We start from the raw sequence: 27,854 nt of genomic DNA, 5'->3' as shown, positions 1-27,854 counted from the left end.
CATAGCAACTCTTAGTTGTGGGTGAGATCATCTAAGGGAATCAAGTGCGTAGAGTCCTGATGGGATTCAGAGGCGTAAGGAACGCAACTGTACCTTAGTCAGTATGATATTGGTTAAGGCTTAACTACATTCTCGTCCTAAGTTAACTTGTGGTAGGCTAGAGTCTGTAGAGGCTTAATACACTGTGGTGTTCAAATCTGGACTAGGTCCCGAGGGTTTTCTGCATTTGCGATTTTCTCGTTAACAAAACTTCTGGTGTCTGTGTTATTTCTTTTCCGCATTATATTTTCTATATAATTGAAATATCACAGGTTTTGGGTAGTTGTAAATCCAACCTTTGGTTGTTGATTGAAATTGATTGATGCTTGGATATTGGTTTTTGGTACCGTCCAAGCTATTTCTCATATTAATCTGTCTCACAGATTTCTATCTGTTCAATTGCAGATTGATTTGAGAAATTGAAATATAACTCTTGGATATATTTTCCTTGATTTAGTTTGACTGTCTAGTTGATTCTCTTAGAATTATATTTGAGTTAGTTCATACAGATTTCCTAAACGAAATATTGTGTGTCGTTGTTAGACCCCCGCTTTTTCAATTATGATCCCATAGTTTTCGAACCTTTTCCAATTTATATTCACAAAAGGGGGAGAATTATTTGGCAGTTCACACTACATACATATGTGAAAATGCGGGGGTACAACAACCACACCCAAAAATTCGTTTGGCAATATGAGAGGACTTACTCCAATATAATTTAAAGAGAATCAACTAGACAGTCAGACTCAATCTTTAGAAAAGTATATCAAAGAGTTTATATCTCTATCTCTCAATTCAATCTGCAATCAGCAAATAGAAATTTGCGATCCCAATTGAATATAAGAGTAGTAACTTGAATGGTACCAAAGTTCAAGGATCAATCAATTTCAATCAACAACCAAAGGTTGGATTTTCCAATTGATTGATTCAACGCGTAACCTGTGATATTTCAATTACATAACAAAATATAATACGAAAAAGAAATAACACAGACACCATAATTTTTGTTAACGAGGAAAACCGAAAATGCAGAAAAACCCCGGGACCTAGTCCAGCTTTGAACACCATACTGTATTAAGCCGCTAAAGACACTAGCCTGCTACCAATGAACTTCATACTGGACTGTAGTTGAACCCTAATCAATCTCACACTGATTCAAGGAACAATTGCGTTCCTTACATCTCTGATCCCAGCAGGATACTACTCACTTGATTCCCTTAGCTGATCTCACCCATAACCAAGAGTTGCTACGAACCAAAGTCCAAGACTTGATAAACAAATTTGTCTTACACAGAAAAGTCTATTGGAATAGATAAGTCTGTATCCCACAGAAATACCTATGAGTTTTGTTCCGTCTTTTGATAAATAAAGGTGAACATGAACCAATTGATAAACCGGTCTTATATTCCCGAAGAACATCTTAGTATTATCAATCACCTCACAATAATCTAAATCGTATGGAAGCGAAACTAGTTATTGTGTCACAAATGATGAGACGAAGGTGTTTGTGATTACTTTTTATCTTGCCTATCGGAGATTAAATATCGAGCAAATCTTAGAGAATATAGTACTCAGACGATAGAATTGGGAAAGATCAGAACACAAAACTGCAGTGAAAATAGTTGGGTATGGCTTCACAATCCCAATGATGTCTTCAAGTCGTTAACCTACATGGTCTCGTGAGAAACCTAAGGATAAAGGAGAATCGACTCTAGCTATGCAACTAGTAAAACACAGAAGTGTGGGGATTAGGTTTCCCAGTTGCTAGAGTTCTCCTTTATATAGTTTTCAAATCAGGGTTTGCAATCTAAGTTACCTTGGTAACAAAGAATTCAATATTCACCGTTAGATGAAAAACCTGATTCAACCAAGCTAATATCTTTCAACCATTATATCGAACTTAGCTTGTTACACACAGATGAAATGTACCCTCATTTAGGTTTATGTAACCATACCTAAACGTGTACACCATGTTGTTTCAACAATAGTTAACCGAAGTTAGCCATATGAACACTCTCATATAAACCTTATTCATCTTAACCATAACTAGTTCAAATGACTCAAATGAAACTAGTTAAAGAGTTGTTCAATTGCTATATTCTCATAGAAGTATACAAGAACACAATTGAAGCAAAATCAGTTTGATTCACTCGAATCAATTCATGAAAATTATAGCCACGGTTTGCAAAGATTGCATTCTTTATTATATAAATGTTTAAGTTCATGTACACAACCGATTTTAGAATTTTAACCTTCAAGTATGCAAACGGGTACGCATACTTGAAATACTCAGACCAAGATTGGTTTCGCCAGTACGCAAACGGGTACGCGTACTTCCAATCCCAGCAGAAATATTCGGACATGAACCTTACGCCAGTACGCGAACGGGTGCGCATATTTAGGTTCTCGGATTTCTCAAGCCAACAGGTACGCGTACGGGTACGCATACTATGGTTCCCCGACATGGATTACATATGTGCAAGAGTACAAAACATGTCATATCCAATAACGGTTAAGTATTCTAAACTCTTATTTCAATCATTGAAACTTTCTTAGAGGATGGCAATAGCCGTTTTCACACACTATTAGCATCGAAGAAATTTTCAAGTTATTGAAATAATCATAACGAAACATTTCAAGTCTACACCAAATGATTGTATCACACAAACCATGTAAGATGTTACTCGGAAATTTTCACATGATCATCTTTTGACTTGAGTTAAGCGAAATCTTGCCAACACATATTCCGAGAAATATGTAAGCGAGTTAAACTCAGATCGAAATCTCAAATGTGTATAATAGAAAACTATATCGTAACACGACTTATGTCTCAATATAGGAGATAGAGTATAAATAGATTTTCCAAGTGATAGATGAGTTTCAGTCTCCACATAATTTTTGTTGATGAAGTTCCACAAGCTCTCCTTAGTAGTTCTTCGTCTTCAAATGATGAATGTCGTGAAGTCTAAGGATCAACTACACAATCTATGTCCTAGTCTCGGACATGTATAAGTAGACTAGAAATCAATACTTATAGTTTTGATCACTAATATTGACAAATATGCTTGAGATATCAACGCATGCGAGTTCGACCGAGAATCTCTCTAACAATATGTTCTACAGATCATTATGTAAGGGGGAGTGGTTTTTATTATAAGATGGAAGTATTGACTAAGGGGGAGTGATATGTATCACCGTAGTATTATTTCAAAGTTGTGATGCAATTGGACTTTGATTCTATATAATAATACTATGACATTGTATAAAAATGTTTGAGAACTTTTGTTTCTATATTATTATGGCTACGTATATTAAACAACAATGATGATGAGTTGAACACATTCAGAATCGATGGAGAACTTGAAGTAACGAAGAATTCAAGAAAGTTGAAGAGCCAAGGAAATCAAGCATGATGGATGAGAAGCTAAAAAGTTTATTTATTTTGTAATTCATATGTATTGATAGTTTTGTCACTAGAATTAACAAAGGGGAAGATTGTTAGAGCACTGCTCGGTCGAACTCGCAAGCATTGCTATCTCAAGCTTGTTTGTCAAGTTCAGTTGATCAAAACGATATACTTGATTTCTAGTCTACTTACAGCTATGTATCGGATTAGGGTAGAAGTGTGTAGTTGATCTATAGACTTCACGACGTTTACCAATTTAAGAAGAAGATCTACTACAAAGCTTGGAGTAACTTCATCAACAAAAGGTATATGGAAACTAAAACTTATCTATCACTCAGAAGCTATTCTATTCTATCTTATAATGAGACTTAGTCGTATAGCTATATATACTTTTACATTATACACATTTGATATTTCAAGCCGAGTTTATCTCGTTTATCTATTTCTCGAAATACGTGTTGGAAGCTTTTAGCTTTAGCTAAGTTCATCGTATTCTTGGCGAGTTTAGTTGGAGACAATTTATTTGTTGGAAACTAAATATTAAGTCAAATATGATCGTGTGAAAATTACCTTGAAAATCTTATATGATTTGCGTGAGACAATCATTTGATGTCAACTTGGGAAGTTTCGTATTGATTGACTAATCACTTGAAAATTACTTGAAGCTAGTGGTATGTGTAAGATTACCATTGTTGTCTTCCAAGGATGTTTCAATGATTAAATGAGAGTTTTAGAATGACTACTATGTCTGGATATAATGCAGAGTGTATACCTTATATACTAACCGTGTAAGTTTAGTTCATACCGGAACTTGTTTGCGAACTGGTTTACCTGTAAAGGTCCGGAGCTGTTGTTCGCGTACCTTGTTTGCGGACGGGATAGACAAGGCCATGTCCGGAACTGTTGTTCACGTTCCTTGTTTGCGAACAGCTGGACAAAGCCAATGTGCGAAACTCTTGTTCGCGTACTCAGTTTGCGAACATAGTGCTCAAGTTATAAAATCGGAAAGTATGGATTTTCATACTCATGAACTCAGGTTCGTTTGCGAACTAAAATCCCTGGAATTTTAATTTATTAAGGTATGTGAACTATTTTTACAAACCGTGGATTATGTTCATGAATTGGTTCTTGTATAAGTACTTTGTACAGTTACAAACCAAACCGATTTTGTTTCAAATGGTTCATATACTTTCTATGAGATGATGAACATTTGAACAACTCTCTTGAAAACACATTTAGATTCATTTGATTATCTATCATGATTGATTGATCATATTTGATCTAGAAGTGTTAGATGAATATGGCTAACTTCGGTTAACTATTATTGAGCCAACAAAGTATGCACGTTTGGGTATGGTTCATCCATATATAAATATAGGTATATTTCATTTGTGTGTATCAAGCTAATATCATCTAACAGTGGAGATTGATTGCTTAATTTCTAAGCAGACTTAGCTTGAATCTTAAATCAGGAGTTCATCTAACGGTGAATATTGAATGCTTTGTTACTAAGCTATCTTAGGTTTAATTGTAAATAATCCTGACTTGAAAGATTATATAAGGGAACTCTAGCATCTCAGAAATCTAATCCCGACACTTCTGTGTGTCCTAGTTGCAAACTAGAGTAGATTCTTCTTTAACCTAGGTTTACCAAAACCATTATTAGGTTAACGACTTGAAGACTTCATTTGGGATTCGTGAATCCAGATCCAACTATTTTCTTTGTAGTTTCATATTCTGATCTTACTTGTTTTATCGTATGTAGTTTTATGTTCTCTAAGATTTACTCGAGATTCATCTCCGATGGGTAAGATATAAAAATTAATCACAACAGTTCTTCGTCTCAGACTCTTGTGATTCCGCAATAACTTCTTATGTTAATCAGTTAGGTTATTGTGAGTTGACTAATATTTCTAGACTGCTCTTACGGAGTATAAGACTGGATTATTAGTTGAGTTTCATATTCACCTTGATTTATCTTAAGGCGGAAACAAAATCAGAATAGACTTATCTGCGGGAGACAGATTTGTTTACAAGTCTTCGATTTTGGGTCGTAGCAACTCTTAGTTACGGGTGAGATTAGCTAAGGAAATCACGTGCGCAGAGTCCTGCTGGGATTTAAGAGGCGTAAGGAACACTATTGTACCTTAATCAGTGTGAGACTTCGTTAGGGCTCAACTATATTCCTGTCCGAAGTTAACTTGTAGTAGGCTAGAGTATGTAGCGGCTTAATACAGTGTGGTGTTCAAATCTGGACTAGGTCTCGGGGTTTTTCTGCATTTGCGATTTCCTCGTTAACAAAATTTTTGGTGTCTGTGTTATTTCTTTTCCGCATTATATTTGTTTATATAATTGAAATATCACAGATTGTGCGTAGTTCAATCACAGTTGATAAATTCGACCTTGTTTGTTTGATAGAACTTGATTGACACTTGGACATTGGTCTTTGGTACCGTCCAAGTTATTCTTACTTCAATCATGCTCACGGATTTGTATCTGTTCGATTTGCTGATTGTATTAAGAAAGAGATAAAGCTCTTTGATATATTTCTTGATTGAGTCTCACTTTTAAGTTGGTGCTCTCATAATTATATTGGAGTTTAGTCCATACATATTGCCTAACGAAATATTGGGTGTGGTTGTTATATCCCCGCGTTTTCAGCTTCCTCTTTACCTCTTTGTTTCCAGAAATCTTATTCCACATCATACCAAAACTTCATCGGTTTAGATAAGTCTTCTTTCCTGGAATTATTTTGTTTGTTATGATTATTTGACATACTAGTCAGTTGAGCTTCCAAATTGGCTATTTGAGCATTATTATTGCCAAAGTGATGGTAGTTCCAATGTCTTAAAGTATGTTTGGTATCTAACATACCTCTAGAAAACCTAAAAGCATCAGAACCATTGGTATTACAACTCCAACTTTTTTTTATTAGCTCAGCGCAACTACTATCTTTGAACAAAGCTCTTCATATTAAATGGTTTCCCGGTTGTGTTTCCAAGCTTAGAAGTCTCTAAAATAATTGGACAATGATCACTACCAATACAAGTTAAGCGGCAGAGATCAATATTAGAGAAGTTTTGGTTTCACTCAAAGCAAATTAAGGCTCTATCTAGTCGTTCAAGTATTAATTCCTCACAGCTCCTTCTATTAGTCCAAGTAAAAGGATTTCCAACATAAGACATACTAAAAAAAACCTTGAGAGCTAATCATGTGGTTCATCTCATCTATATCATTTTGGATAGGGGGATTTCCACCTTCCTTTCATGACTGTTTAAAACAAAATTCAAATCACCTAGAACTATCCAAGGATGTCTGTGAGTCAATCTGATATGTCTAAGGTAGTTCCATTGATTATCTTTGTTTCTATTATTTAGTGTATCATACATGCAAGATAAAAGAGTTGGACTATTTCTAGAGTCAAATTTTACTATACAGTTTATAATATTTAACTGTACATTAACAACTTGCAGATCAATCCCATTTTCCCACATGAGACAGGGGTCACCAGATAGAACAATGGAATCTAGAAATATCACATTGAGAAACTTGAAACCAGAAACTAGATACTGCATTCTTTTAAGTTTATTTTTTGTCTCTGATAAGAAGATGATATCAGGGTTCTGGGATCTAAATAGCATATGTAAATGATTCCTAGTATCTTTGTTACCAAAACCACAAACATTCCAAGTTAAGATTTTCATGATGACAATGTAAATGATTCCTAGTATCTATCACCGTCGGTGGAGCCGTGTATTGTTCAGAGTAATAGTCAAGAATGAGTTGAACCACATCATCCTTATTTGTGACCTAATTGTTTTGCGAGTCTTAGAGTTGTTATATATTGTTACAGGACCGATGAATGGTTGCTTTGGTATGGAAGAAGGCTGTGTTGAGGTCTCCCGATTGTAGCCATTGAATTCTGGATCTTCGTTGCCAATATTTTGCGTGATATTATAGCAGGTCATTTTGTTTACTTCTTAGTTTATTTTCCTGCGACATCAAGAACTCCAGTTCATTTCTAGATTGGGTAGCACATCGATGTTGAGCTAGTTTTATCTTAGATGTCGATTTTCTGTCATAATTGGAAGATGACAAAAAGTTTCTTTATTTTCATTATGTGAGAGTCTGACTGGTTGTTATGAGCTTCGATTGAAGATCTAGGATAGGTTCCATATTTTGTTGTTGTATCCAAGCAGATTCAACCACCGGGTGGGTGAGCCAGAGATGTTCAAATTTGTAATTTTTTGTTTCATGCCAATCTATAGATTTTCCTTGTATTAGGATCGGAGAGTGGTCAGATATTATCCGCGGTAAATGAGTAAGTGCTCCATGTGGATTTGAGATGCGCCAATGTTGGGTTACCAAGGCTCTATCCAGTCTTTCTTGAATACCCCAGTTGGTTATTTGTCCAAGTGTAGGGGTCACCTCAAAATCCTAAATCCATAAAACTCATCTGGTCCATCATTGTGAGAAAAGGTTGAGATTGTGCATAGGTTACATGTCTTCTTCCTTTTTTCTCTAATTGATCTAGGATGTTATTAAAATATCCTAGTAACACCCAAGGCATAGTTGGGTTGATGTTGTGGAAGATTGACGGAAATTCATACCAGAAGTTTTTCCTTATATCCGGGTGAGGTGGGTCATACATGCTTGTGCAGAGCCAGGGTTGCTCAGGGGATGGAGGAGTAACCATTACATGATTGTAATTTTGTGATTGAAGTAATATTTGGATATTGAGGTTATTCTCCCACATTAGACAAATACCACTTTTTGGGACTAAAAAGTGGTCATGGAACTGAAGAGATTGTTTCAGGCATCTCATATGGTGATCATTTGCTAAGGTTTCGGAGATGAATATGAAGTTGGGCATGTGGAGGGAAACCAATCCCCGTAAATATTGTATGGATATTGGTTGGTTGATCCTTGACAATTCCAAGCTAGGATAATCATTATCGATCTGAAGAGGTGGACTGATGACTCCCACCAGAATAATTTGAAGTACTCACAAGTATGAGACTTAAAGAAAATTATAACCTAGGAGACGTGCCTTAAATTATAACGCTTACAAGAAAAAAATCTCCCGAAGTGCAATTGTAATCTATAAGGAGTGTCGTAAAATAAAATCTAAATTTGGTATGTTTCGGTATACATAACTTATTAACTTATCGATAAATTAATATTTCGCTAAATTAAATTGATAGAACGTACCAATCGCAAGACAATTAACTTATCGTAGTTTTCTATTCTTACGCAAACTTTTCATTTATCAACATTTTATTAGCATTGTTGAGAAATTATATTCATAATATATAAATATTAGTGGGAAATATCATTAATTTCATAATGTGTCTGCGTCTACCCGCGTCAGTGCTACCCAGTTAGGCAGTAACTGCATTGGCCCAAACACCTCTTGCCAGTTCCACCTGCTAGAGCATCTACAGGGGCCGTTGTGTAAAACCTGCACTAAAATGTAGGGGTGAGCAACGGACGGACGGTTGCGGATTAGGGGTCACCCGCAACCAAACCGTCAAAGTTGCGGATTTGGGAATTCAAACCGTGACCGGCCCAATCACCCGCGGATTTGCCCTCTGCGGATCAGCGGATTTTGCGGGCCGGTTGCGGATTAACCGCGGATTTGATCACAAGACATCAAAAAAAACAACTAAGTACAGAAAGAGTACTAATTCAGTAATTCAAAAGCAAAAGAGTACTAATTCAGTAATTCAAAAGCAACAAAGGACATAAGACAGTTAACACAAAAGAGTACTAATTCAAATGCAACAAGTCTGGTGCAAATCCATATGAATCTCTGACGCCAAAAACTGAAAAAGAGACCTTGGATTCGAGTACTAGTTTATTTAATCCGTGATAGATATGTCTGGAATTTCCTGCAAGATTTCTGCCGCATCTGTAAAATGAGGAGTTATAGATAATCAGTAAACACTATAAGGCAGATATACGACAGCAATAAACAAGAAGAAACAAAAACCAATCAGCATTGGTTAGTAAAGACCATTTAAAAGGGCTGATCACAACTATACCGCAGACCCAATCGACATTGAGGAACAACAAGCCAAAGTTTTAAGATTGATTATGACTAATCAAATTCCAAGGAGACTAATAGAAAGTTATGCCCATAGACCATATAATGAACTGATCAGGTCACATTTGCACACAAAAAGTTATGCCCCATAGGCCCCAAAGTTGTAGCATCACATCAAAATATAGCAAGGTTTGAGAAATCAACTTAATTAGTGCAAGGCCGATCACAAAGAGAAAGATGCAAAAACAAAGGAAGCAAGGTTTGAGATTTACCTAAGTCAATTTTTTCAACCGCTTCTATCAGCTCCTCGAAATTGATTGGTTTATCTAGAAGACAATTTTGAACACAGATCAGTGCTTGGACTGTTTTTGGCAGCATGGAACTTCGAAACTCATTAAGAACACGACCACTCGTGGAGAAAGCTGATTCTGAAGCTACTGTTGATACTTGCATAGCAAGCACGTCTCGAGCTATCATGGACAAGATCTTATACTTGGAAGAGTTAACCTTCCACCAATTCAGAATATCGAATTGTTGATTAAAATCCTCTCTTTTCTCTGAGAAATACATATCCAGCTCTGTTTTTCCCTCCACTGTTTCTTGATGTTTTTCAGACTCAACAAATCTGTTGATCGGATTATGAGGTTCTAGTGAACGAGAAGTCTGTACTGAAGCTGTTGGTCTTGAATCCGTATCATCCCCTTTATATAACAGTGCATACTCCTCAAACATATTTGTTAAAATAAGTTTCACTGCAGTCATCATCTCATGGACCTCGTGGTCAACTGTAACATGATTCTCTTTCAGTAACTCTGTCAAAGCAAATCTAAGATAGGCTTCCTTGCGTCGTGGGTCAAGCAACACAACAATGTATAACATTTTGTTGATTTTATCCACTGCCCAATACTTTTCATATTTAAGAACCATCCAGTCAGCCATGTCATACAATAACACATTACCATTCTTAACCCATTCTTGCAATACGTCATTAATACAAATTACTTCGTCGAGGAATAAATTAGACGTGACATAAGTTGATCCAGAAAATTTCAATGTAGCATCATAGAGAGTTTTTAGCAATCTAACAAATGCACGAGCTGTTTCCCAATCAGAAGCAACGGGCCATACCTTAGGAACTGCTGGTACGTTTGTTTTACCTCTTGTTGGTGGTCGAGGGGGATTAAGAAATTTATCCGCATACCCTAATTCTTCAAATTGGTAGAAGGCCTCCTCATATTTTTCAGCTACATTCAACATATGGTAAGTAGAATTCCATCTAGTCTCGCAATCCAAGCTAAGAAATTTGGTGATGTTAATCTTCCGTTGTTCAGCGCATTCCTTAAACTTCTTCAATCTTTCTGCTGATCCTCTAACGAATTTAACGGCCTCGCGTATCCTAGAAATAGATTCATTATACAAACCCATACCGTCTTTAACCACTAAGGCAAGGATATGTGCTGCGCAACTAAGATGCATGTGCTCTCCTCCCAAAATTGCAGCCTTCCAACCCACAACTCTCTTGGACAAATAAGCAACTGCTTCATTGTTAGAACTAATATTATCAACCGTCAAAGTGAATACCCTTTCAATCCCCCACTGTAAAAGACAAGCTGCAACTGTTTTACCTAATTCCATACCAGTATGATCCGTAACTGGACAGAAATTCAATATCTTCTTCTTTAACACCCATTTCTCATCAATATAATGACCTGTCAACACCATGTAGCTCATGTTTGTAACTGAAGTCCACGTATCAGTGGTGAGACATAACCTTCTACCATACTTTTTAAATTCAGCTTTCAATTTGTGGTACTCACTTAAATACATCTTCATGCAGTCTTTAGCTTCAGTAAAACGAGAAGGAACATCAAACCTAGGTTCTAGTTGATGACAAAATTCTAAGAAGCCTTCACGCTGCACAAACATAAAAGGTAATTCATCTTTGATGATCATTCTGGTGAGGGCTGCTCTGCATGCATCTTGGTCAAACGAGTGATTCACAACGGAACGAGTCTCACCATTATCACTTACTTGAAAGGCTAACTGCTGTTGTCCAGGTGGAGTGTAGTTAGACACCTTCTTTGCTTTATATGGTTGTTCATGTTTGTTGTTCCATGAGAGTTAGAACCCCCTATATCGTCTTTACCCCATGAAAACTTCCTTTTACAATGCTTGCACTGAACTTTAGGTGGCTTAAGATCAAGACGCTTATCAAAATGTTGCCAGCAGTCTGATTGCTTCTTACCAGAAGCTTTCGGAGGCTTTGAAACTTCAACCAGAGATGATGGTGTAGCTGTAGATATGCTCTCGACGGTTGCCGGGTTAACTGTAGCCATGCTCTCATCAGGATCGTCAACAGGAATAGAAGGTCCCTCAGTACTTGAAGCCATCTGCTAACAAATTTAACACATTAGGTAAATGAACACAACAAGGAAAACACATTCTAAGAGATTAAGTCAATTGATCTGTATATAGAGAAATATTGTAGTCTTTGATAGAGAAGTGTGGTCAAGCAAGTAAGCTCATGAAATAGTAGCTCAAGGTAAATAGACAGTGCTCTCAGATTCTCATGTTCATACCCATTGACAGTAGATATTGAAAAATAAGATTGACAGAATCAATGATGCAATGATCTATAAACTAAAAGAGTTAAAATCAACTCAAAGATGGAGTAACTGAGAACCAAAAACTGCAATATATGAGGACAAAAAGAGATGCAAGATGAACAGATAAACTGAAAGGAATTTAACTATTATGCGAGAATGCTTAACATGTATATTACATGGAAACAGTGAGTATGAAACACAGGGTGCAGCTAAATGAATATAACAAATGAAACACATGGAACAAATAAACTGAGATGTACAGAGACAAGCTACAATTACAGATTACAAAATGATTAGATGCAACCAGATGAATGGCTACAAAATGCAAATAAGAAGATATGTTACAGAATGCAGAGATAGCAACATCATACCCAAACAATTGTAGCACTGATAATACAAGCTTCACCACCTACCCAAGGATTTTAAATATTGTTCTCCTGAAGATTCTTCTCTCCAATCCGTGGATCTGCCTTGTTTCATAAATAACATACATGAATTAGACAATCCACACCCACAACTGGTTTAATAATCAAACATACTGGTTTAATTTTCAGCACTGATAATACAAACTTCAACCAGAGATGATGGTCTTTACCGACCAAATCACCCAAAATCTCTAAACTGGAAGAAAAAACTAATTTAAGAAAACCCTAAATCAAACATACTCAAAATTATTTTGACATCTAAGAAAATTCCAAACCAATTAAAACGAAATCAACATCATTAGAACATATAATAATCATTGAAAGTCAAAAGAAATGAAAATGAGAGAACTACTTACAGTTACTGATGTTGATGCTGCTCAGAGAAGAAGAATGATAGAACAACTAATTTGGTAGCAAGAGAGACTTTAGATCATAAGGATATTTACTGTGATGAGAAGAAGATGAATGAGAGAACAACTAATTTACTCAGAGAAGAAGAAGAATCGAAGGTCTCTTCCTCTCGAAAAAAAACTGATGATATTAGGTTTCACCGAAAGATAAAGATGTTTATATATAAAACTCCAACTTCCCATATTATCCTTAATACATTTACTAAATTCCCTATATGTCCTACGGTGCGGGTAATCCTCGGTTATCAAATCCCAACTGCAACCGTAACCGCACCGCGTGCGGATTTGAGAATGCACCCGTGTACGGTCCATAACTCTTGCGGATTGGTTTTCACCCGCAATTTTGCGGACGGATACGGATGAAATCCGCGGTTACGGTTTTTCTGCTCAGCCCTACTAAAATGGCATATTTAGCTTTTAGTTATAGCAATTTGGTATTTGTCGGTAGTGGGAAATTGGAATGCTATTACTTGAACGTTTTTTTAAAACTATGCCTAACATTTAGGCGCAGTTTTAAACTGAGCCTAACATTTAGGCGCAATTATACCGAGTCTAAATTTGACTAGTGATTTAATCGGTGGCCTAACATTTAGTGGATGATTAAACACCGCGCCGTGTTTCAGATTTGAGAATAGCGAATGGTATATTTACAATTCGAGTTAGCTTTATGCCATATCCACTGCTGCCCCCCCAGTATGGTATATTTACCATAGTAATCCCATGACTGGATGCTCTCTTACCTAGCCCCAAGCCCTCCTAGTCCTAGCTACTTATATAACAGATTATGGACAGGATGTCAGCCAATGCAAACATGAAATGGCTACGTCAAATGCTCCCATGTAACTCCCTTTCAAGTTCCTATTTCTTATAAGAAATGATATGGTCAGCCAAGAATAGTCAAGAAAACTAATATATGGATATTACAATTAAATCAGGAGTACAAAAAACAGTTAGAACACAAGCTACGCCAGGTAATCTTAACACACAAATGATAATGCTACAACCAAAGAAATCAGAAAGGGAAAAGGCAAATCAAAAATCACATGCCTTGATTCTGGGATGCAACCAGAAGGGTGAAAACCTAAATCTCCAACGTATGTAGTACAATTCCATATTCATTGCTCTCATTTTCTCTCTATACTCTGTTACAATCATATAAACACACATCTTAAAAAGAAAACCTCATCATAAATACTTACAATTTAAGAGGACCAACTAAGAATCTACTCCATCAGGTTCCTCCTTGAGGAGCGCGGTCTCCGGGTCCACCAAGCATGATCTAGCATGTGATATGTTGTGAAATTTCAGAAATTGTTCTTAAGAAGAATAAACATGTATAAATTAGCCTTCAATAAATTTCTTCTATGAATATCTCTGTTTGTCTTAATTTTTTCTATCAATGTATATTTTGTGCAATCCCAGGACTGCGATAATGTCAATGCAAGTCGTGACCCAGTTGGATAACAAAAGTAAGTGAAGGTCCACAACATGAGAATTGGCTTGGCTAACTACCTACCCTGGTCACGTTAGTCTTAAGTGCAAATTTAGTAGCACACCTGTAGGGGTCTTATATGTGGATTTAATTGATTGTTCGGGATTTTAGCAGAACAAATTTTCTAAGGTTATGGCACAAGGAATACATGCTAAAAAAGGATCTAGGGGTCTTTACGATCCTTTTTTAGAAATGCAGGATTTTAGGGGTCGTAATACATGCTTACATTGCAGTTAAATGCGAATCTACGGGCAAGCATAATAGCTGCATTTCTTTCTCGTTCTGATTCGAATGCTAACACGTAGGATAGCCCTTTCTTTACTTGCCAAAACAGGGCCTGTGCCGCAGCATTCCCACCCCCTCTGACTCCACAAAGCTACAACGACAAAGAGAAATAGGGTCAGAAACACACATCTGAGCAAAACAAAAGCAAATATTAGGATGTAGTCTAACTACTTTTACAACAAAAAAAAGAGGGGAAGGGAAAACGATGAACTGCGAATCGGAGTTTCTTGAAATTATAAGCCTATACAAAAATCCAAATTATTTTGGGAAAAAACAAACACCAGCAGTTCCTTCACAAGTAAATATATTAGAGTGATGCGATGCTGACTTCTTCATTCTCACAATATTCATTTTTTTACGTCAAGTTACCTGCATTGAAGAGGAATAAGATTCTTTGGCCTTTGTGAATCTCCCTTTACATAGTTTTATCCTCATTTTTCCCACATGTAACTTATGAATACTATGAGATGGGTGCTCGCGACCATTCATCTGAGTAACAACTACCTGAAAACCGAACGAACACAGAGATAACTAAGCAACAATGCAGGTCAGCAAATTTGATAAAGCAGCATTACGGTCCACACAGAAGAAGAAAACCGAAGGGATCTTTGTTTACTGGCGGGCATATTTGATACAAAACAAAAAAAAAGTCAAGTAAACACAATGACATACAGTGAACTCTGTGTCAGATTTTCTTACTAGACCCTCCACATAGTTTCCCAATCCAGGAGCTGCCATAAAAAATGAATCCAATCTTTAGTTAACCATCCAAGAAAAACCCGGTTACAATAGAAGTTTATTAATTCATTATATGGTTGGAAGAAAAATTTAATTTAATATTCGTAAAGTAAGAGATAAAGGATGCTGAAGAACCTGGATCGATTGGACCAGTAGTTGTCAGAGTGATATTTTGCTGATCTGAAACAATTTCTGCTAGCAAGGTCATTCCAACATCAAACGGCTCCAGAGCATACACTAATTTTGTCGCTCCTTTTTGATAATCACAAGTCAGAAGAGAAAAATGAGTGAGAGATATACACCTACGGCTTTTGGTCCAACAGTTGAGTACGATTTGTACACTGTACATTTACATTATCTGATCAACTGCATGGGACTACATATCAGATTGTGAGATTTACATCTTATGATTATCGTGGACTAGGACAGCTAAACTTTCATAACTAGAGAGAGAGAGAGAGAGTAAGAGAGAGAGAGAGAGAGAGACCTGAAATAGCTTCCTTTCTACCAGCTTCCGGAGAGACACGATACCACTGAACTGAACTTCTCGAAAAATCTGGTGAATTATCTGAGCAAGGAGTGATCTTAAGACATGAACCTAAGGTTTCAGTACCATCAATATCATAAAGCCGTGATTTGTTTTCTTGGAGCCTCTTGCTTATTGCCAGCTGAAAAGGGTAAAACGAAAACTAATATAAACAACAAATTTTGGTTTTATTCAGCGGCAGATGACCAGTGAAGATTTGTACTTGAAACTAAAATGACACAGAAAAATGGATAACTACAGAGTTTAGTATCAACACTAGAACAAGCGCATGGAATCAGTTGCCATCATTTTTCTTTCAAATAAAATAGCTTCACTTGTAGGCTCATACTAGCATCCCATGTGAGGGATTTTATTGAGAACTGAAAACTCCTTAAATAATTTGATAGTGTAGCAAATCCAGCTTGTAATGATCATACATCATTTCTCTAACTGCCAACTGGTTTTGAGTTCCGCCCTCAACTTAATTATCTGTAAAATTTCTAGAAGCAGAAGGCATAATGTTCATGCCAGTTGATAAAACTTGTTATGTGAGATCAAACATAAAACAAGAGTTTCCTTATGAGTCTTCTTTTTGTAGATGCCGGGAAAGAACTTTCTACAGGTGTTTCAGGATTATACTTATGTCCTTAGCTTATTCCTGTATAGAGAAGAATAATAGGACATTCTTCAGATAAAAACTACAATAGCTATCCGGAAAGCCTTTACTAGGTTTCTCTGCGATTAAATGATGACCCCCTCCCTCCTTCCCATTGATCGATCTCATTATCTCTCATTAGGTTAAGTGCTTCCTAAGAATCTTGTTCAGGCATCAAACTCAAAACCAATTGGCAATGAGCGGGGAGGCCGCAGATCATGATAACTGGGTTACTAGCATACAATATCCATGAAAAGCTACTCTATTGTTAGCACAAACAAATGAGATTATATTAATAAGATACAATTAAAAAACATACCTCCTTTCGTAGTTGAATAGAATATTTAGACTTCTCAGCAAGTTGAATCCTCAGAGCTCGAAGTTCATGCTCCATGTCCATTACCTAACCAATATGTTGAGTAATAATTTAGCTTTAAGTTTTTTAACCATAACATAATAGCTAGGAAAATTGAAAAATAATAATTAGTTGATACACAATGCTCAAATCTCAACCGTCTATATTGCGATCCATATATCACTGTTGTACTAAAAGATATAATGCTAATAACTGTTCTAGTTCAAGGCAAAGATGTGTAGATCGATATCCAGAAAAAGACAAGAGAGGATTCTCAGACAATTATTGATGCAGTTAATGCCTAATAGAATAAGGTATTGATTCATGATTACACAATTCTATTCCCGATTCAGTAGAGCGATGCAATTAAATGATGAAAGGCATTCATATTCCAGAACTTATCGATTTTATATGTATAATAAAAATCAAATGATACTAAAATTACTACCCACCTTACTTGGTTGGTGCAGCATTTTAATTCTTCTAGCTTCTTGTACCTCCTTCTTCAATCCTTCTGTATCCTAAAATTTCAAATTATGACCTCAGAAAAAAACAAAAACAAAAAAAAAAACTAAAAATGATATAAGTAGAACATGTGATAAACCATTAGGCTGTAGTGCAGTAAAATTCAGCTTTTAACTTGGCCAGGTCTAATTGTTTTGTCAAGAGGAAGGATTTTTTGATTACAGGTTGTATCAAGGCTTCAAGATAAGTTTAGCATGGGTAGGATGAGCGATATATTTTACCACCCAGATGAGTTGTAGAAAGAAACGTAGGCCCAAAGGTAAACATTCTCAAAATATACCATCTACCAAGCTGCCTCCTCTACATACATAACATAAGAAAAAGCAGTTCTTAAGGATAATAAGTACCCCTTATGTATCTGAAGTCTTAATACCAAGTAGGAAAATGTGAAAATTCAATAAGGTGACTAGAACATGCTTCCATTACAGGCTTACACTTAAACCAAAAAGAACCAGTCAACCACAACATACCATCTAACAATTTCTTCTTTTTCTTTATATATATACGGCATCATGAGCGGTCTATTAGGTATAACATTTCAAATAAACTGGAATTGAAAAGTGTAGTGCACCAAACCCAAAACAGCTTCTTCTATCTTGAAAATATATATCATATATCAGGAAAGCGAACAGAGAAAAGAAAGCATTATAGTTCAAAGAAATAAAAAAATTCTTTACTCTGGTATAAGAAAATTGAAATTAAGTCGTGGCACGTACCTGACTCTCAAATGATTTGGAAATTCTTTCTTGTTCGAGAGCCTCTTCAACCCTCTGCACTGCTGCTCTAGCACTGTCAATTTCAGCACGAGCAAAAGCCCTTTCCTCACCGACAAGTTTCTGAGCATCTTCTGAAGCCTGAAATTATCATTTCACCCGGTAAATGAAAAGAATTAAATACAGGTCAATCTAGTCTCAAAGAATAAAACAAAAAATAATAATAAATGAGTTGCGGGGAATTGCAGTAAGCCAGTAACAAACTATCACATACAACATTTTACTGTAAACTGTACGACAGGATAAGCACGCAACATAAATCGAACAAAGAAACTATTCACAAACTATTCTATTAAAAATCGATTTGTTCTCAAATGATTTGGGATATAGTAACAGAGTACTAGATGACTGAAGACCAGGTCATTAAACCAGAACAGTTGTATTATCTAAACCAATGCCCTACATTTCAAATCTTATAACATTCTCGATTCAGCTTTTGTGTGCCTCCCATTAAGATACAGCACCTCCTTCGCCTAACTCAATTGATTTCTAATAAGAAGTGCAAGTTAACACTTCACGCAATGATCCAAGTATATTTCTAACAAGAAGTGCAAGCTAACACTTCACCAATGATTCAAGTATATCTACTTTGGCATTTGTTTTCTCCCACAGTAACTTAGACATGAATTATGATCAATACTCAGACAGATATTTGTGCTGAGTTCCAAGGTACGTGAGTATCAAATATCAACAGTCAAAGAACACCACATATATATCCAGTGGTCCAATATCAGACAAAAATAGCATCTCGTTATCAAGAATACAGTCATCCTGACAAACTCATCTCGCAAAAGAGTGATGTTATATGAATCCCCAGTTCTACCTTGGACAAGAGCTGAAACTAATATAACTTCTCAAAAACGAAAAACAAGTAAAGACGACTTGATACCAACAACGAGAACTCAATAATGGAGGTATTTTGAAATTACCAAATAATATATGACATGAAAGTGTGACATGTTTACAGCAACAACACAAAAAGAGTAAGTGGTAATCAAACAATAAGGAGCCCACAATAATGTGTAAGGATGAGCCCGACCAAATTAGAGGGGTTTATGAAGATTTATTAACAATTGCAGAGCACATGACTATAATATGGGTGATGAACTGTAAAGCAATCCACTGAAGGTGTAGTATGAGTCTTTGAACAAGCAAAATCGTAAAAGAAGAGGTTTTTTGGATCGAGTAAATGAGTTAGATCTCTAAAAAGTTGTCCAAAAGTTCATCTTAATTAGAAATCAGCTTTTTTGGATTTAATTGAGAAAGTAACTGTTGTTGAAATTTTCTTCGCAAATTCCTTTGCTAGTTTAGCGAGTTGTGAAACTTTATCATTCACGCGAAAATAAACCTTTTCTCCTAAATTGTATGTTCTGGAACCCTCATTTTGCAAAGATCGTTGTGTTTTTTACATTCAATGGGATGTCAATCATCAACTACAAGTCAAAACTTAAAAATTGTAATAAGTCATAATGAGATTTTTCTTTACAAGTAAGTGGCTAACCAGTATATGCACACACCTAGTAATTTAGTTAAGAGAAAATGATAGTGTTTTCCGAGTCTCCTACATAATTAGTATGCAACTATGCATTACTCAAAGACGGATACCTGCTTAAGAAAACTTGCTAGCTTCTTCACTTCTGCCTTCTCCTGGAGTAGCTCTCCTTCTCCTTGAGTCAATTGAACAGCTAAAGCTTCTACCTTCAGGAAGTAACCGAAACTTCAAACAAGCACAAATATGAATTCCAATAATATGTTAAATGTAAAAGATGAGGGATGGGTCACACGGCATGTTACTAGCAAAGGATCTTCGAAACATAATAAAATAATTCACATAACCAACACACTCACCATAGAGATAGCTTCATCAACATCATCCTTGTTTCGACCTGCCACACGGCCTCTCAGGGATTCAAGTGCATCTCTAAGCTTCTTTAAAAGTACGTGTTTCTCCAGTGAAATTATCTCTCGAAGTTTAGCCTGAAACTCAAGAAAGGTTTACCATTAGGGACTGAAGATGAAAAAAAGAAACACAGGTTCCGCATGTAAGAAATGATGCCTTCAAATTCCACATTGATTGAAGTCGTTTCAAGTAACCAGCAAGACAAAAATAAAAGAAATAAACAATGACCTGATACATGGTTGCAAGCAGAAGAAAACAACTTAATTTAGCATGCACGAACCTCGTCAGACAACTTTGCAGCTGCAGCCAACCCCTTCTCGAATTTACTAGCAAGGTCACGAACAGATAGCCGCTTTTGCTGCTCAATAAGCTGCGCAGTCTCCCTTGCAAGAAGATCCTTCATGGATGGCACCTCGGGCTCTTCCTTGGGATCCAAAATACTATTGTCGGCTCCTATCTTATAGTTGGGAAACCTATTTGAAGCAAAGCTCACATCAGCCGAAACTGATGGAACCGCCTCTTTCTGCATTGTGTCTCTAAAATCACGACCTACTCTCGTCATTGAACCGAACTGGGGAATTTACTTCCCTTAGATCAAAAATAAACATCCATCAGTTACTAAGCAGTTCTACCTCATAACATCAAGCAAATCATAATAACGTTCACTCAGAACATCCCAAGAAAGCTATACAATTTCTAATAAAAAGAAAAAACTAAAGAATGTAGCATGCAAAAAATAAGAAACATAAAAAATGAACATTGACCATTACCCTTTCTCTTAGTGGATTTTAAGAGAGGCAAGATCATGCATTTTTCCATAGATGGTTTTCTCTTTTAAGCCTTAACATGTCTAGAGGTAATCAAATCAAATCTATTATGCTGAGTTTAGGTCAGCCTAGCGAAAGAAAAAATCATTTATTTTTTTTCTGATGATCACAACTAATCACTATCTTTACAGAACAATGGAAAACAGTAAATCAAAACAAAATTAAAGAACAAAAAAATAAATTGATGAAAAATCCAAAATGCAGTAGGATAAATACTAGTATGACAGAATTTTCTCAAACTTTTGAGAACATTCAGATTAAGTTTTAACTCTATGTTTCAGCTTCAATTAACAAAAAAAAAAAAAAATCAAAATCAAAAATGTTACAGTTGACCACACCAAATTGCTAACAAATAAAACTACATTAGATGAAGAATACCACTAACAGAACTAAAGTTGGAAAAAAAAAAAAAAAGCTCATTGTAGCTAACCCTAACTAACAGTTAAAAAAAGTACAAAAATTAGGAAGAGAATTAAAAAAAAAAAAGAAAAAAAAGTAAGATGAGAAGAAGATGAACTAAAAAAGGAAAGAAAATAACTTACAGATCATTAAAAAATGGGAGCAAAATTTGCAGAGAGGATGAGAGATTGGAGAATGCTTGAATGCACACAGACACCTACTTAATAATTAAAAATGGGACAAGAAGAGTGTTTTAATTGAGAGAAGAAGGAGACAATGAATGAAAAAGTGAAGAGACGAGACGAGACGAGAGAAGAAATTAAAGAAGGCAGCCAAAGATGCTTTCTACTTTTTCAAAAGAAAAGGGGGTGTTGAAGGGAGCTAGGAAAGAAAAAGCCGCCTAGTCCTATTTTCTCGCTACACTCTTTAAGAGTCTCTATCTGCATTATCTGTCTGTCGTTATTATTGTTTTTCTTGTCCAGCCTCCAGAGTCCAGACCAAGTTCCTTGCCAGCGTGCCACCCTGCATTTAGAATAAGATATGGTGAGCTTTAAAGCAAGCATTATACGCACCGTATGATTTGGTGATTTGTAAATATGCGTATAATTTTGTTTTGGGGATTACATACGTACAGATTCGATAGATACGGACAAATTCGCGAATCATACCGGTATAGATGGCGAATTTCCTAGCCAGAATGCTTACATTTTGCTATGATAAGAAGAAGATCCTACAAGGCATTAAACATAGTCTCATGATTAGTTATTTAAGACATGATTACCGTGATTGTTATTATGGTAGTATACTTAGAGCTAGAGTAATGAGCAATTAAGCGGGAATGCAATAATAAAGGTTTTTTTTTTTTTTTTGCTTAATCTATAAGATAAAACCATTTCCTTAATATCAGGGGACCTAACGCCTTCTTTCTTTTGGAATTAACTAACACTCTAACCAATCATTCTTCTCCTTTTCTTGTTTTGTTTGTCTAATTCGTTGGGTATATTTTATTTTTGAACTGGCCTGGCAATATTTTCCGGAGAATGCATCAATTGGACTTGGGAGAATCTTGAGTCAAATTTCAAATTATAAAATGAGATGGTTTGTTGAGTTGTTGTTGGTCATCTGGTGGAACCTTGACATTGTGAGGTGATTATGTAACCAAAAAGAAAAGGGCCAAAGAAAAAAGGAATGACAGTAGGTAGATAACGTATTTAATTATGTAAAAAAAGAATGCAGGGGTCATGTGAGTCGGGTTCAACTATTTTAAAATGATCCGGAAACGGTCTCAACAGTGACTTTGATGTACGCAAGTTGTTTTGACAACTTTCTTGGACGATATATATATAAACAGTTGCGGAGTCTAATATTTAATGAAGCCTCTGCAATTTGTAAGCAGCTCGATTAGATGGCTGTTGGAGAATAACAATGGTAAAATGCATAAGCAATCCTAGAAGCATTTTAAAGTAGCAATTTTGGGCATTATCCAAAATGGGCAGATGCTATCCCGTACTGGAGATTTTAAAATTTTGCCAAGGAGAAATTTAAAATGTCGTGTGATATTTAGAAAAACTACCTAATTTGAGGTCCTCTCATTTTATTTGAGGTCTGCCATCATGAGACACAAACCGACACTTAGAAGTAAAATGGAAAACCCATCTTTCCTTCCATATGAATCACATTTTAGGAACGTGCGATTGGGATACTTGATCTAATTGGGGGATAGAGAAAAAAGACAAAAACTGAATTTAAATATCAAATCATGGTCACCCCTTGTTTAAGTATTTTACCTAATACCTAATCTATCCATCACTAATAATGCTTAGTACTTAATTATAATTAGTAAATTCATAAGATTGTTGATAAATGATTAGTATGTATTTTTATTTGTATTTGGGTGAGTGAGAGTAAAAGGAGGGGGGAAAATTGAGAGGGAACTTTTTTTGGTGAAAATGGAGGATTGATTGTGAAGAGAGAATTGCTGCTGAATCTTTAGCTCAACTACGACAAGAAGCATATCTTCAATCTTCTGCCAAAGATAACAACTCACAATTGCAAGTATTTGTGGAACCAACACCTTTGGATCATGATTTTTATGAGCATGAAGTGTTTCGTGAAGAACCAACCCAAGAGAGTAAATTTGTTCGACATACAAGCACTCCCAATACTCAGGTAAAGGTGCCAATGTGTTGAAATTTTGATTTTTTTCTTTGAATCCACCATTGTTGCAGCTGAAATAGCTCGGTGCCGGCATAAACGTAGTATGAATACCATGCCGGCAGCATAATTACCGGCATGGTATTCATACTATGTCCATGCCGGCCTAAAATATCCCCCATTTTGAAAGGCAAGCCGGCATTGTATTCAACCGATAAACTATGCTGGTACAAAAGTTACTTTTTACCAACCACAGAATATGCTACCGGCATGCTTCAATTCTAAAGTTACCATGCAGGTACCTCCACAAAAACATAAAGGAAACAGTGTCTTCCAAAGCTAAAAATCGGCATGGTATATTAATTATCGACCACGCCGGCGTGGAACCATAGATAGCTGCACCTATGTTTCCGGCGTTGATTTCAAATGAAATTTGTATGCCGGAAAGCGTTTCAAATTTGGTCTTCAGTTTCGGTTCTTTTCGACCATGTCGGGACCTTGGTCGAGCATGCCGGAACTGTGGTCCGGCATAGTATTTTAAATTTTTTTGGAACTAATTTATTTTCTTTTCATTCGATCCTTAGGTTGTGACATATATTGATCCAACAAATGCAAGACCGCTTGGTCGGGATACGTCGGAATACTATAAAATGCCTCTGGTATGTTACTAAAGAATACTTTTCACCTAGTATCTTGAACTTTACTAATGGATTGCTTGAAATGAGCCTTATAATCTCCCATTGTTGTCCTTATGTAGGGAATAAAATCTAAAATGGAAGCAATTGCTCGGGTTAAAGAGACGGCTCTTAAGAACATGTGTGTGTTGGTAAGGAATACCCAAGGTTCAAAGATTCATTTTTAGATGGCTTGCGAGAGAAGTGAGGTATACAAGGAGAATAATAGTCACAAGAGAAAGGGTTGTGTATATCCAAAGAAGACTAATAGGGTATACAAGACTCCTATGAGGAAGGATAACCGCCCCTTTAAGCTTGTATTCAATTTAAGATACAAGGACAAGGAATGGGATTGTAAGGTGTGGTACGGCCGTCATAACCACCCGGATCCGAAAGATTTTGTTGGTCACTCCCTAGTTGCGAAGCTAAAACCTCATAAAATGGAGGATGTAAAGAGATTGACCAAAGCATGTATCAAACTAAGACAAATTCTTAGAGGCTTCAAGGAAAAGGATCGGACGAATGTGTCTTCTCTAAGTACGATTTATAGGGCACAAGCAAGTATTAGAAGGGTGGAATGGGAAGGGAGGAGCGTTATGCAAGAATTTGAGAAGATAGTTTGGGACCAAAACTATACGCGTATCGCTAAAACGGGGCCGGACAACAAGCCCCTTCAAATATTCATTTCGCATCATTTGCTTGCAAAATTGGATCATACATGTTATGGAGTTCTTATGATGGATTGCACATACAAGACAAACAAATACAATATGTCGTTGTTCAACATCGTGGGGCAAACATCGGACAAGGTATCATTCACATTGGATTGGTGTCTAATGGAAAACGAGAGGGATTACAATTATAATTGGGCATTACGAAAATTGAAATTATTCTTCCGGGAAAATCATCTTCCGAGAGTCATCATAACCGATCAAGATTACGCATTAATGAATGCAATATGTACATATCATATACGTCAAAATGTGATAAAAGCTTGTCATGCCTTGTTTGAACCCACTAAGGCGGATATTAAGAAGAGAATGATTGTTCAATTAGAGGAAGATTTTCGCAAGAACAAACTATCACCGGAAGAAGAAGAAGATGAAAGAGGCAAGATCAAAGAGCGAGTGGACAAAAAACATGAGAAAAATCATAAAAAATGGTTGGAATTTCAAAGAGATTGGGAGAAAATTTATTGGTCTCTTTCCGAGGATATGTACGGAAATAATTTGGACAAGTTTATTGCCAACTGGAACGAAGTATATCCAACTACTGTCTTGTATTGTCAGAATCAATGGTTGGATAAGTTCAAGGAAAAGTTTGTGCGTGCATGGACAAACCTGTATAGACACTACGGGAATGAAGCAACTAGTATAGCGGAGTCTTGTCATAGGAGATTTAAAGATCTCATAGATTCTAGACAACTAGACGTGGTTACGGTCACCGAGGCAATGGAGCAATACTTTAAGAGTGAAATCGATAGGATCAAGAAGGATTTTGAGAAAAGCTCGATGGAAAGGATGGCTTCATATCATCAATATGATAATGTTAGAGCATAGCTCGGTTGAACCCACCAAGCGTTGGTATATCAAGTTTGGTTGTCATATTTTAGTGAATCAAAACTCATTTAAAGAGTCGCTTGATTATATATTAGAGTCAACTTCGTATAGATTAGCTAGAAAGTTACTAGGATATGAGACTTACAAGTATTACGTGAAGACTTGAAAAATGTGAAGAAGTAAAGAGCTACATCGACGACATCATCCCTCCTCTTGAGGTTATTAATATTTGACTTGAACTGTTTCATTCCTAACGTATCTTTCAAGTCGTGTATATTGAAAACATAACTGCGAAGCTGTGAATGATTATACTCTAGTTAGACATTATATTAAGGAATTACAATACTGAAAAGATGAGGCTACCCAAATATACCTCAATCGAAAAAAATTCACCTATAAGTCCTTTTTACGAAAGTGATTGTCTATGTACTGAGTCGAGACAATACAACAAATCGGTTCACACTTCGTGTGCTCGTATATGGATACGAGATCGAGACAATACAACAACAAGATAACTTGTGTGATTGAATATGGATACAAGATCGAGACAATGCAACAACGAAGTATGTTTACTTGATAAATGGTTCAGACTTAACCAAACACAAATAGGATTACTATCAAGTAAATAGGAATTAACGTTTGAGTGATTTACTTTAAATTATAATAATAACAATTTTAATTGCGGAAAATAAAAGTAAATGACACAGCAAGATTTTGTTAACGAGGAAACCGCAAATGCAGAAAAATCCCGGGACCTTGTCCAGAATTGAATACTCTTAGGATTAAGCCGCTATACAAAATCAAACCAACTTCGTATAGTTGAGACCAAACAACTAAACCTATAGTTCACCTAGTTCCGTCTGTATTCCCACGCCTCCGACCTTTAATAAGTCACGTACTTGGAACAATCCCTTTGGTTCGTATTCCAAACAGTAAAGGAACAACAAATCTGTTTGGTATCAACCCTTTTCAACCAAGTGATGTGAGTTCGACAAAAGGCTCTTCTGTTTATCTCAATAAACTCCTTTGTCAGGTTCTTAGATTTATCTTATTGTCAACTACCAAAGTAATTGTTAATATTTTACAATCAATACTTTTGATCACAAATAATTGTATTAATGTCGATCTACACAACTAATCAATCTAATCTACCACAAGGATAAACCGATTATACTTGGATCCTCTTTTATCGAAACAATTATTGTGCACACCAAAGATTATGAACCCAAATCAGAAATCTTTAAAGTCTTCTTTGTCTTCAAATCTTCTTAGATCTTCAATAAATACCTGCACACAATCAACTTGAATCTCTTGTGATCAATCACGCACAGAACGGAGTCTGTTAACAATGGATTATCACAAGACTTCTTTAGATCTACAAGCATTCTAAAGATCCCCGTCGAAACTTCGATCTAGTTTGAGTGAATCTTATATCAGAAGAGAAGATTCTCAAGCATTCTAAGTCTGAGGATTCCTCTCAAGAAGAAAATGGTGGACAAATTTTTGTTCACCACAGCACAAATTAATTGTGTTGTTTGGTAAATATTGTCTCATGTGCCTGATCAAAAAGAGATAAGATTGTGTACCGCTCAGGATTTAGGAAAAGTTTTTTTCTTAGGTTTGTTTTCCTGTCTATCAAATAAATTAAAGGGTTATTATCGACAATTCTACTCTTTATAGGGTTTAGATTTGGGCGTCCACGAACCTGTTTAAAGGTTGCGAACCCTACATTCCTTTTTCCTCTCTGATATCTTTTATATCTTAAGACTGCTTGATGAGATTGTGAATTCCACTCACAAAAAACCAGTTATTTATAATTGTTCTCTAAGCATCATGTCTTTGGATGGAAAAGATATCAACATGGTTGTTAAGCCATCAATCAAGGAAAAGGAGAAATCTCCAGTAACTCCTTCCTTGAAAAGAAAGAGGAGGAATACAAGAAAGCCAAGGGCCGTCCCTTATAAATCTCAGAAGTTTTCCGATGTTCTTGATGAGTTGAAGGAAGTGAGAAAGGAGATTAGTGAAATAAAGACTTGCGTTTTAAAGATCTTTGGAAATTC

At 36.1% G+C, this 27,854-nt stretch overlaps 1 protein-coding gene across 3 annotated transcripts; it reads right to left on the bottom strand.

Annotated features, from left to right (window-relative positions):
• Positions 1-13,826: 13,826 nt before the first annotated feature.
• LOC113322599 (stomatal closure-related actin-binding protein 1-like) lies at positions 13,827-21,793 on the bottom strand. 3 transcript variants are annotated; one of them, XM_026570726.1, is made up of 13 exons: positions 21,551-21,793; positions 20,462-20,764; positions 20,130-20,258; positions 19,887-19,979; positions 18,225-18,362; positions 17,436-17,504; positions 16,948-17,031; positions 15,935-16,115; positions 15,583-15,699; positions 15,382-15,440; positions 15,079-15,213; positions 14,651-14,800; positions 13,827-14,211 (listed from the first exon to the last, which is right to left on the bottom strand). In XM_026570726.1, exons 2-13 carry the CDS (start codon positions 20,741-20,743, stop codon positions 14,164-14,166), a joined length of 1,485 nt encoding a protein of 494 aa, XP_026426511.1. In that variant the 5' UTR covers positions 20,744-20,764; positions 21,551-21,793; the 3' UTR covers positions 13,827-14,163. The 3 variants fall into 3 exon arrangements, with proteins under 3 accessions (XP_026426511.1, XP_026426512.1, XP_026426510.1); XM_026570727.1 differs by having other exon boundaries at positions 20,462-20,752; XM_026570725.1 differs by having other exon boundaries at positions 20,462-20,769; positions 21,551-21,792.
• Between the last annotated feature and the right edge of the window lie 6,061 nt (positions 21,794-27,854).

This window comes from Papaver somniferum, chromosome 11, assembly GCF_003573695.1.
Source record: "Papaver somniferum cultivar HN1 chromosome 11, ASM357369v1, whole genome shotgun sequence".
NCBI lineage: Eukaryota > Viridiplantae > Streptophyta > Magnoliopsida > Ranunculales > Papaveraceae > Papaver > Papaver somniferum.
The sequence above is the reverse complement of the archived record's forward strand: the minus strand, read 5'-3'. Positions and strand labels throughout refer to the sequence as shown.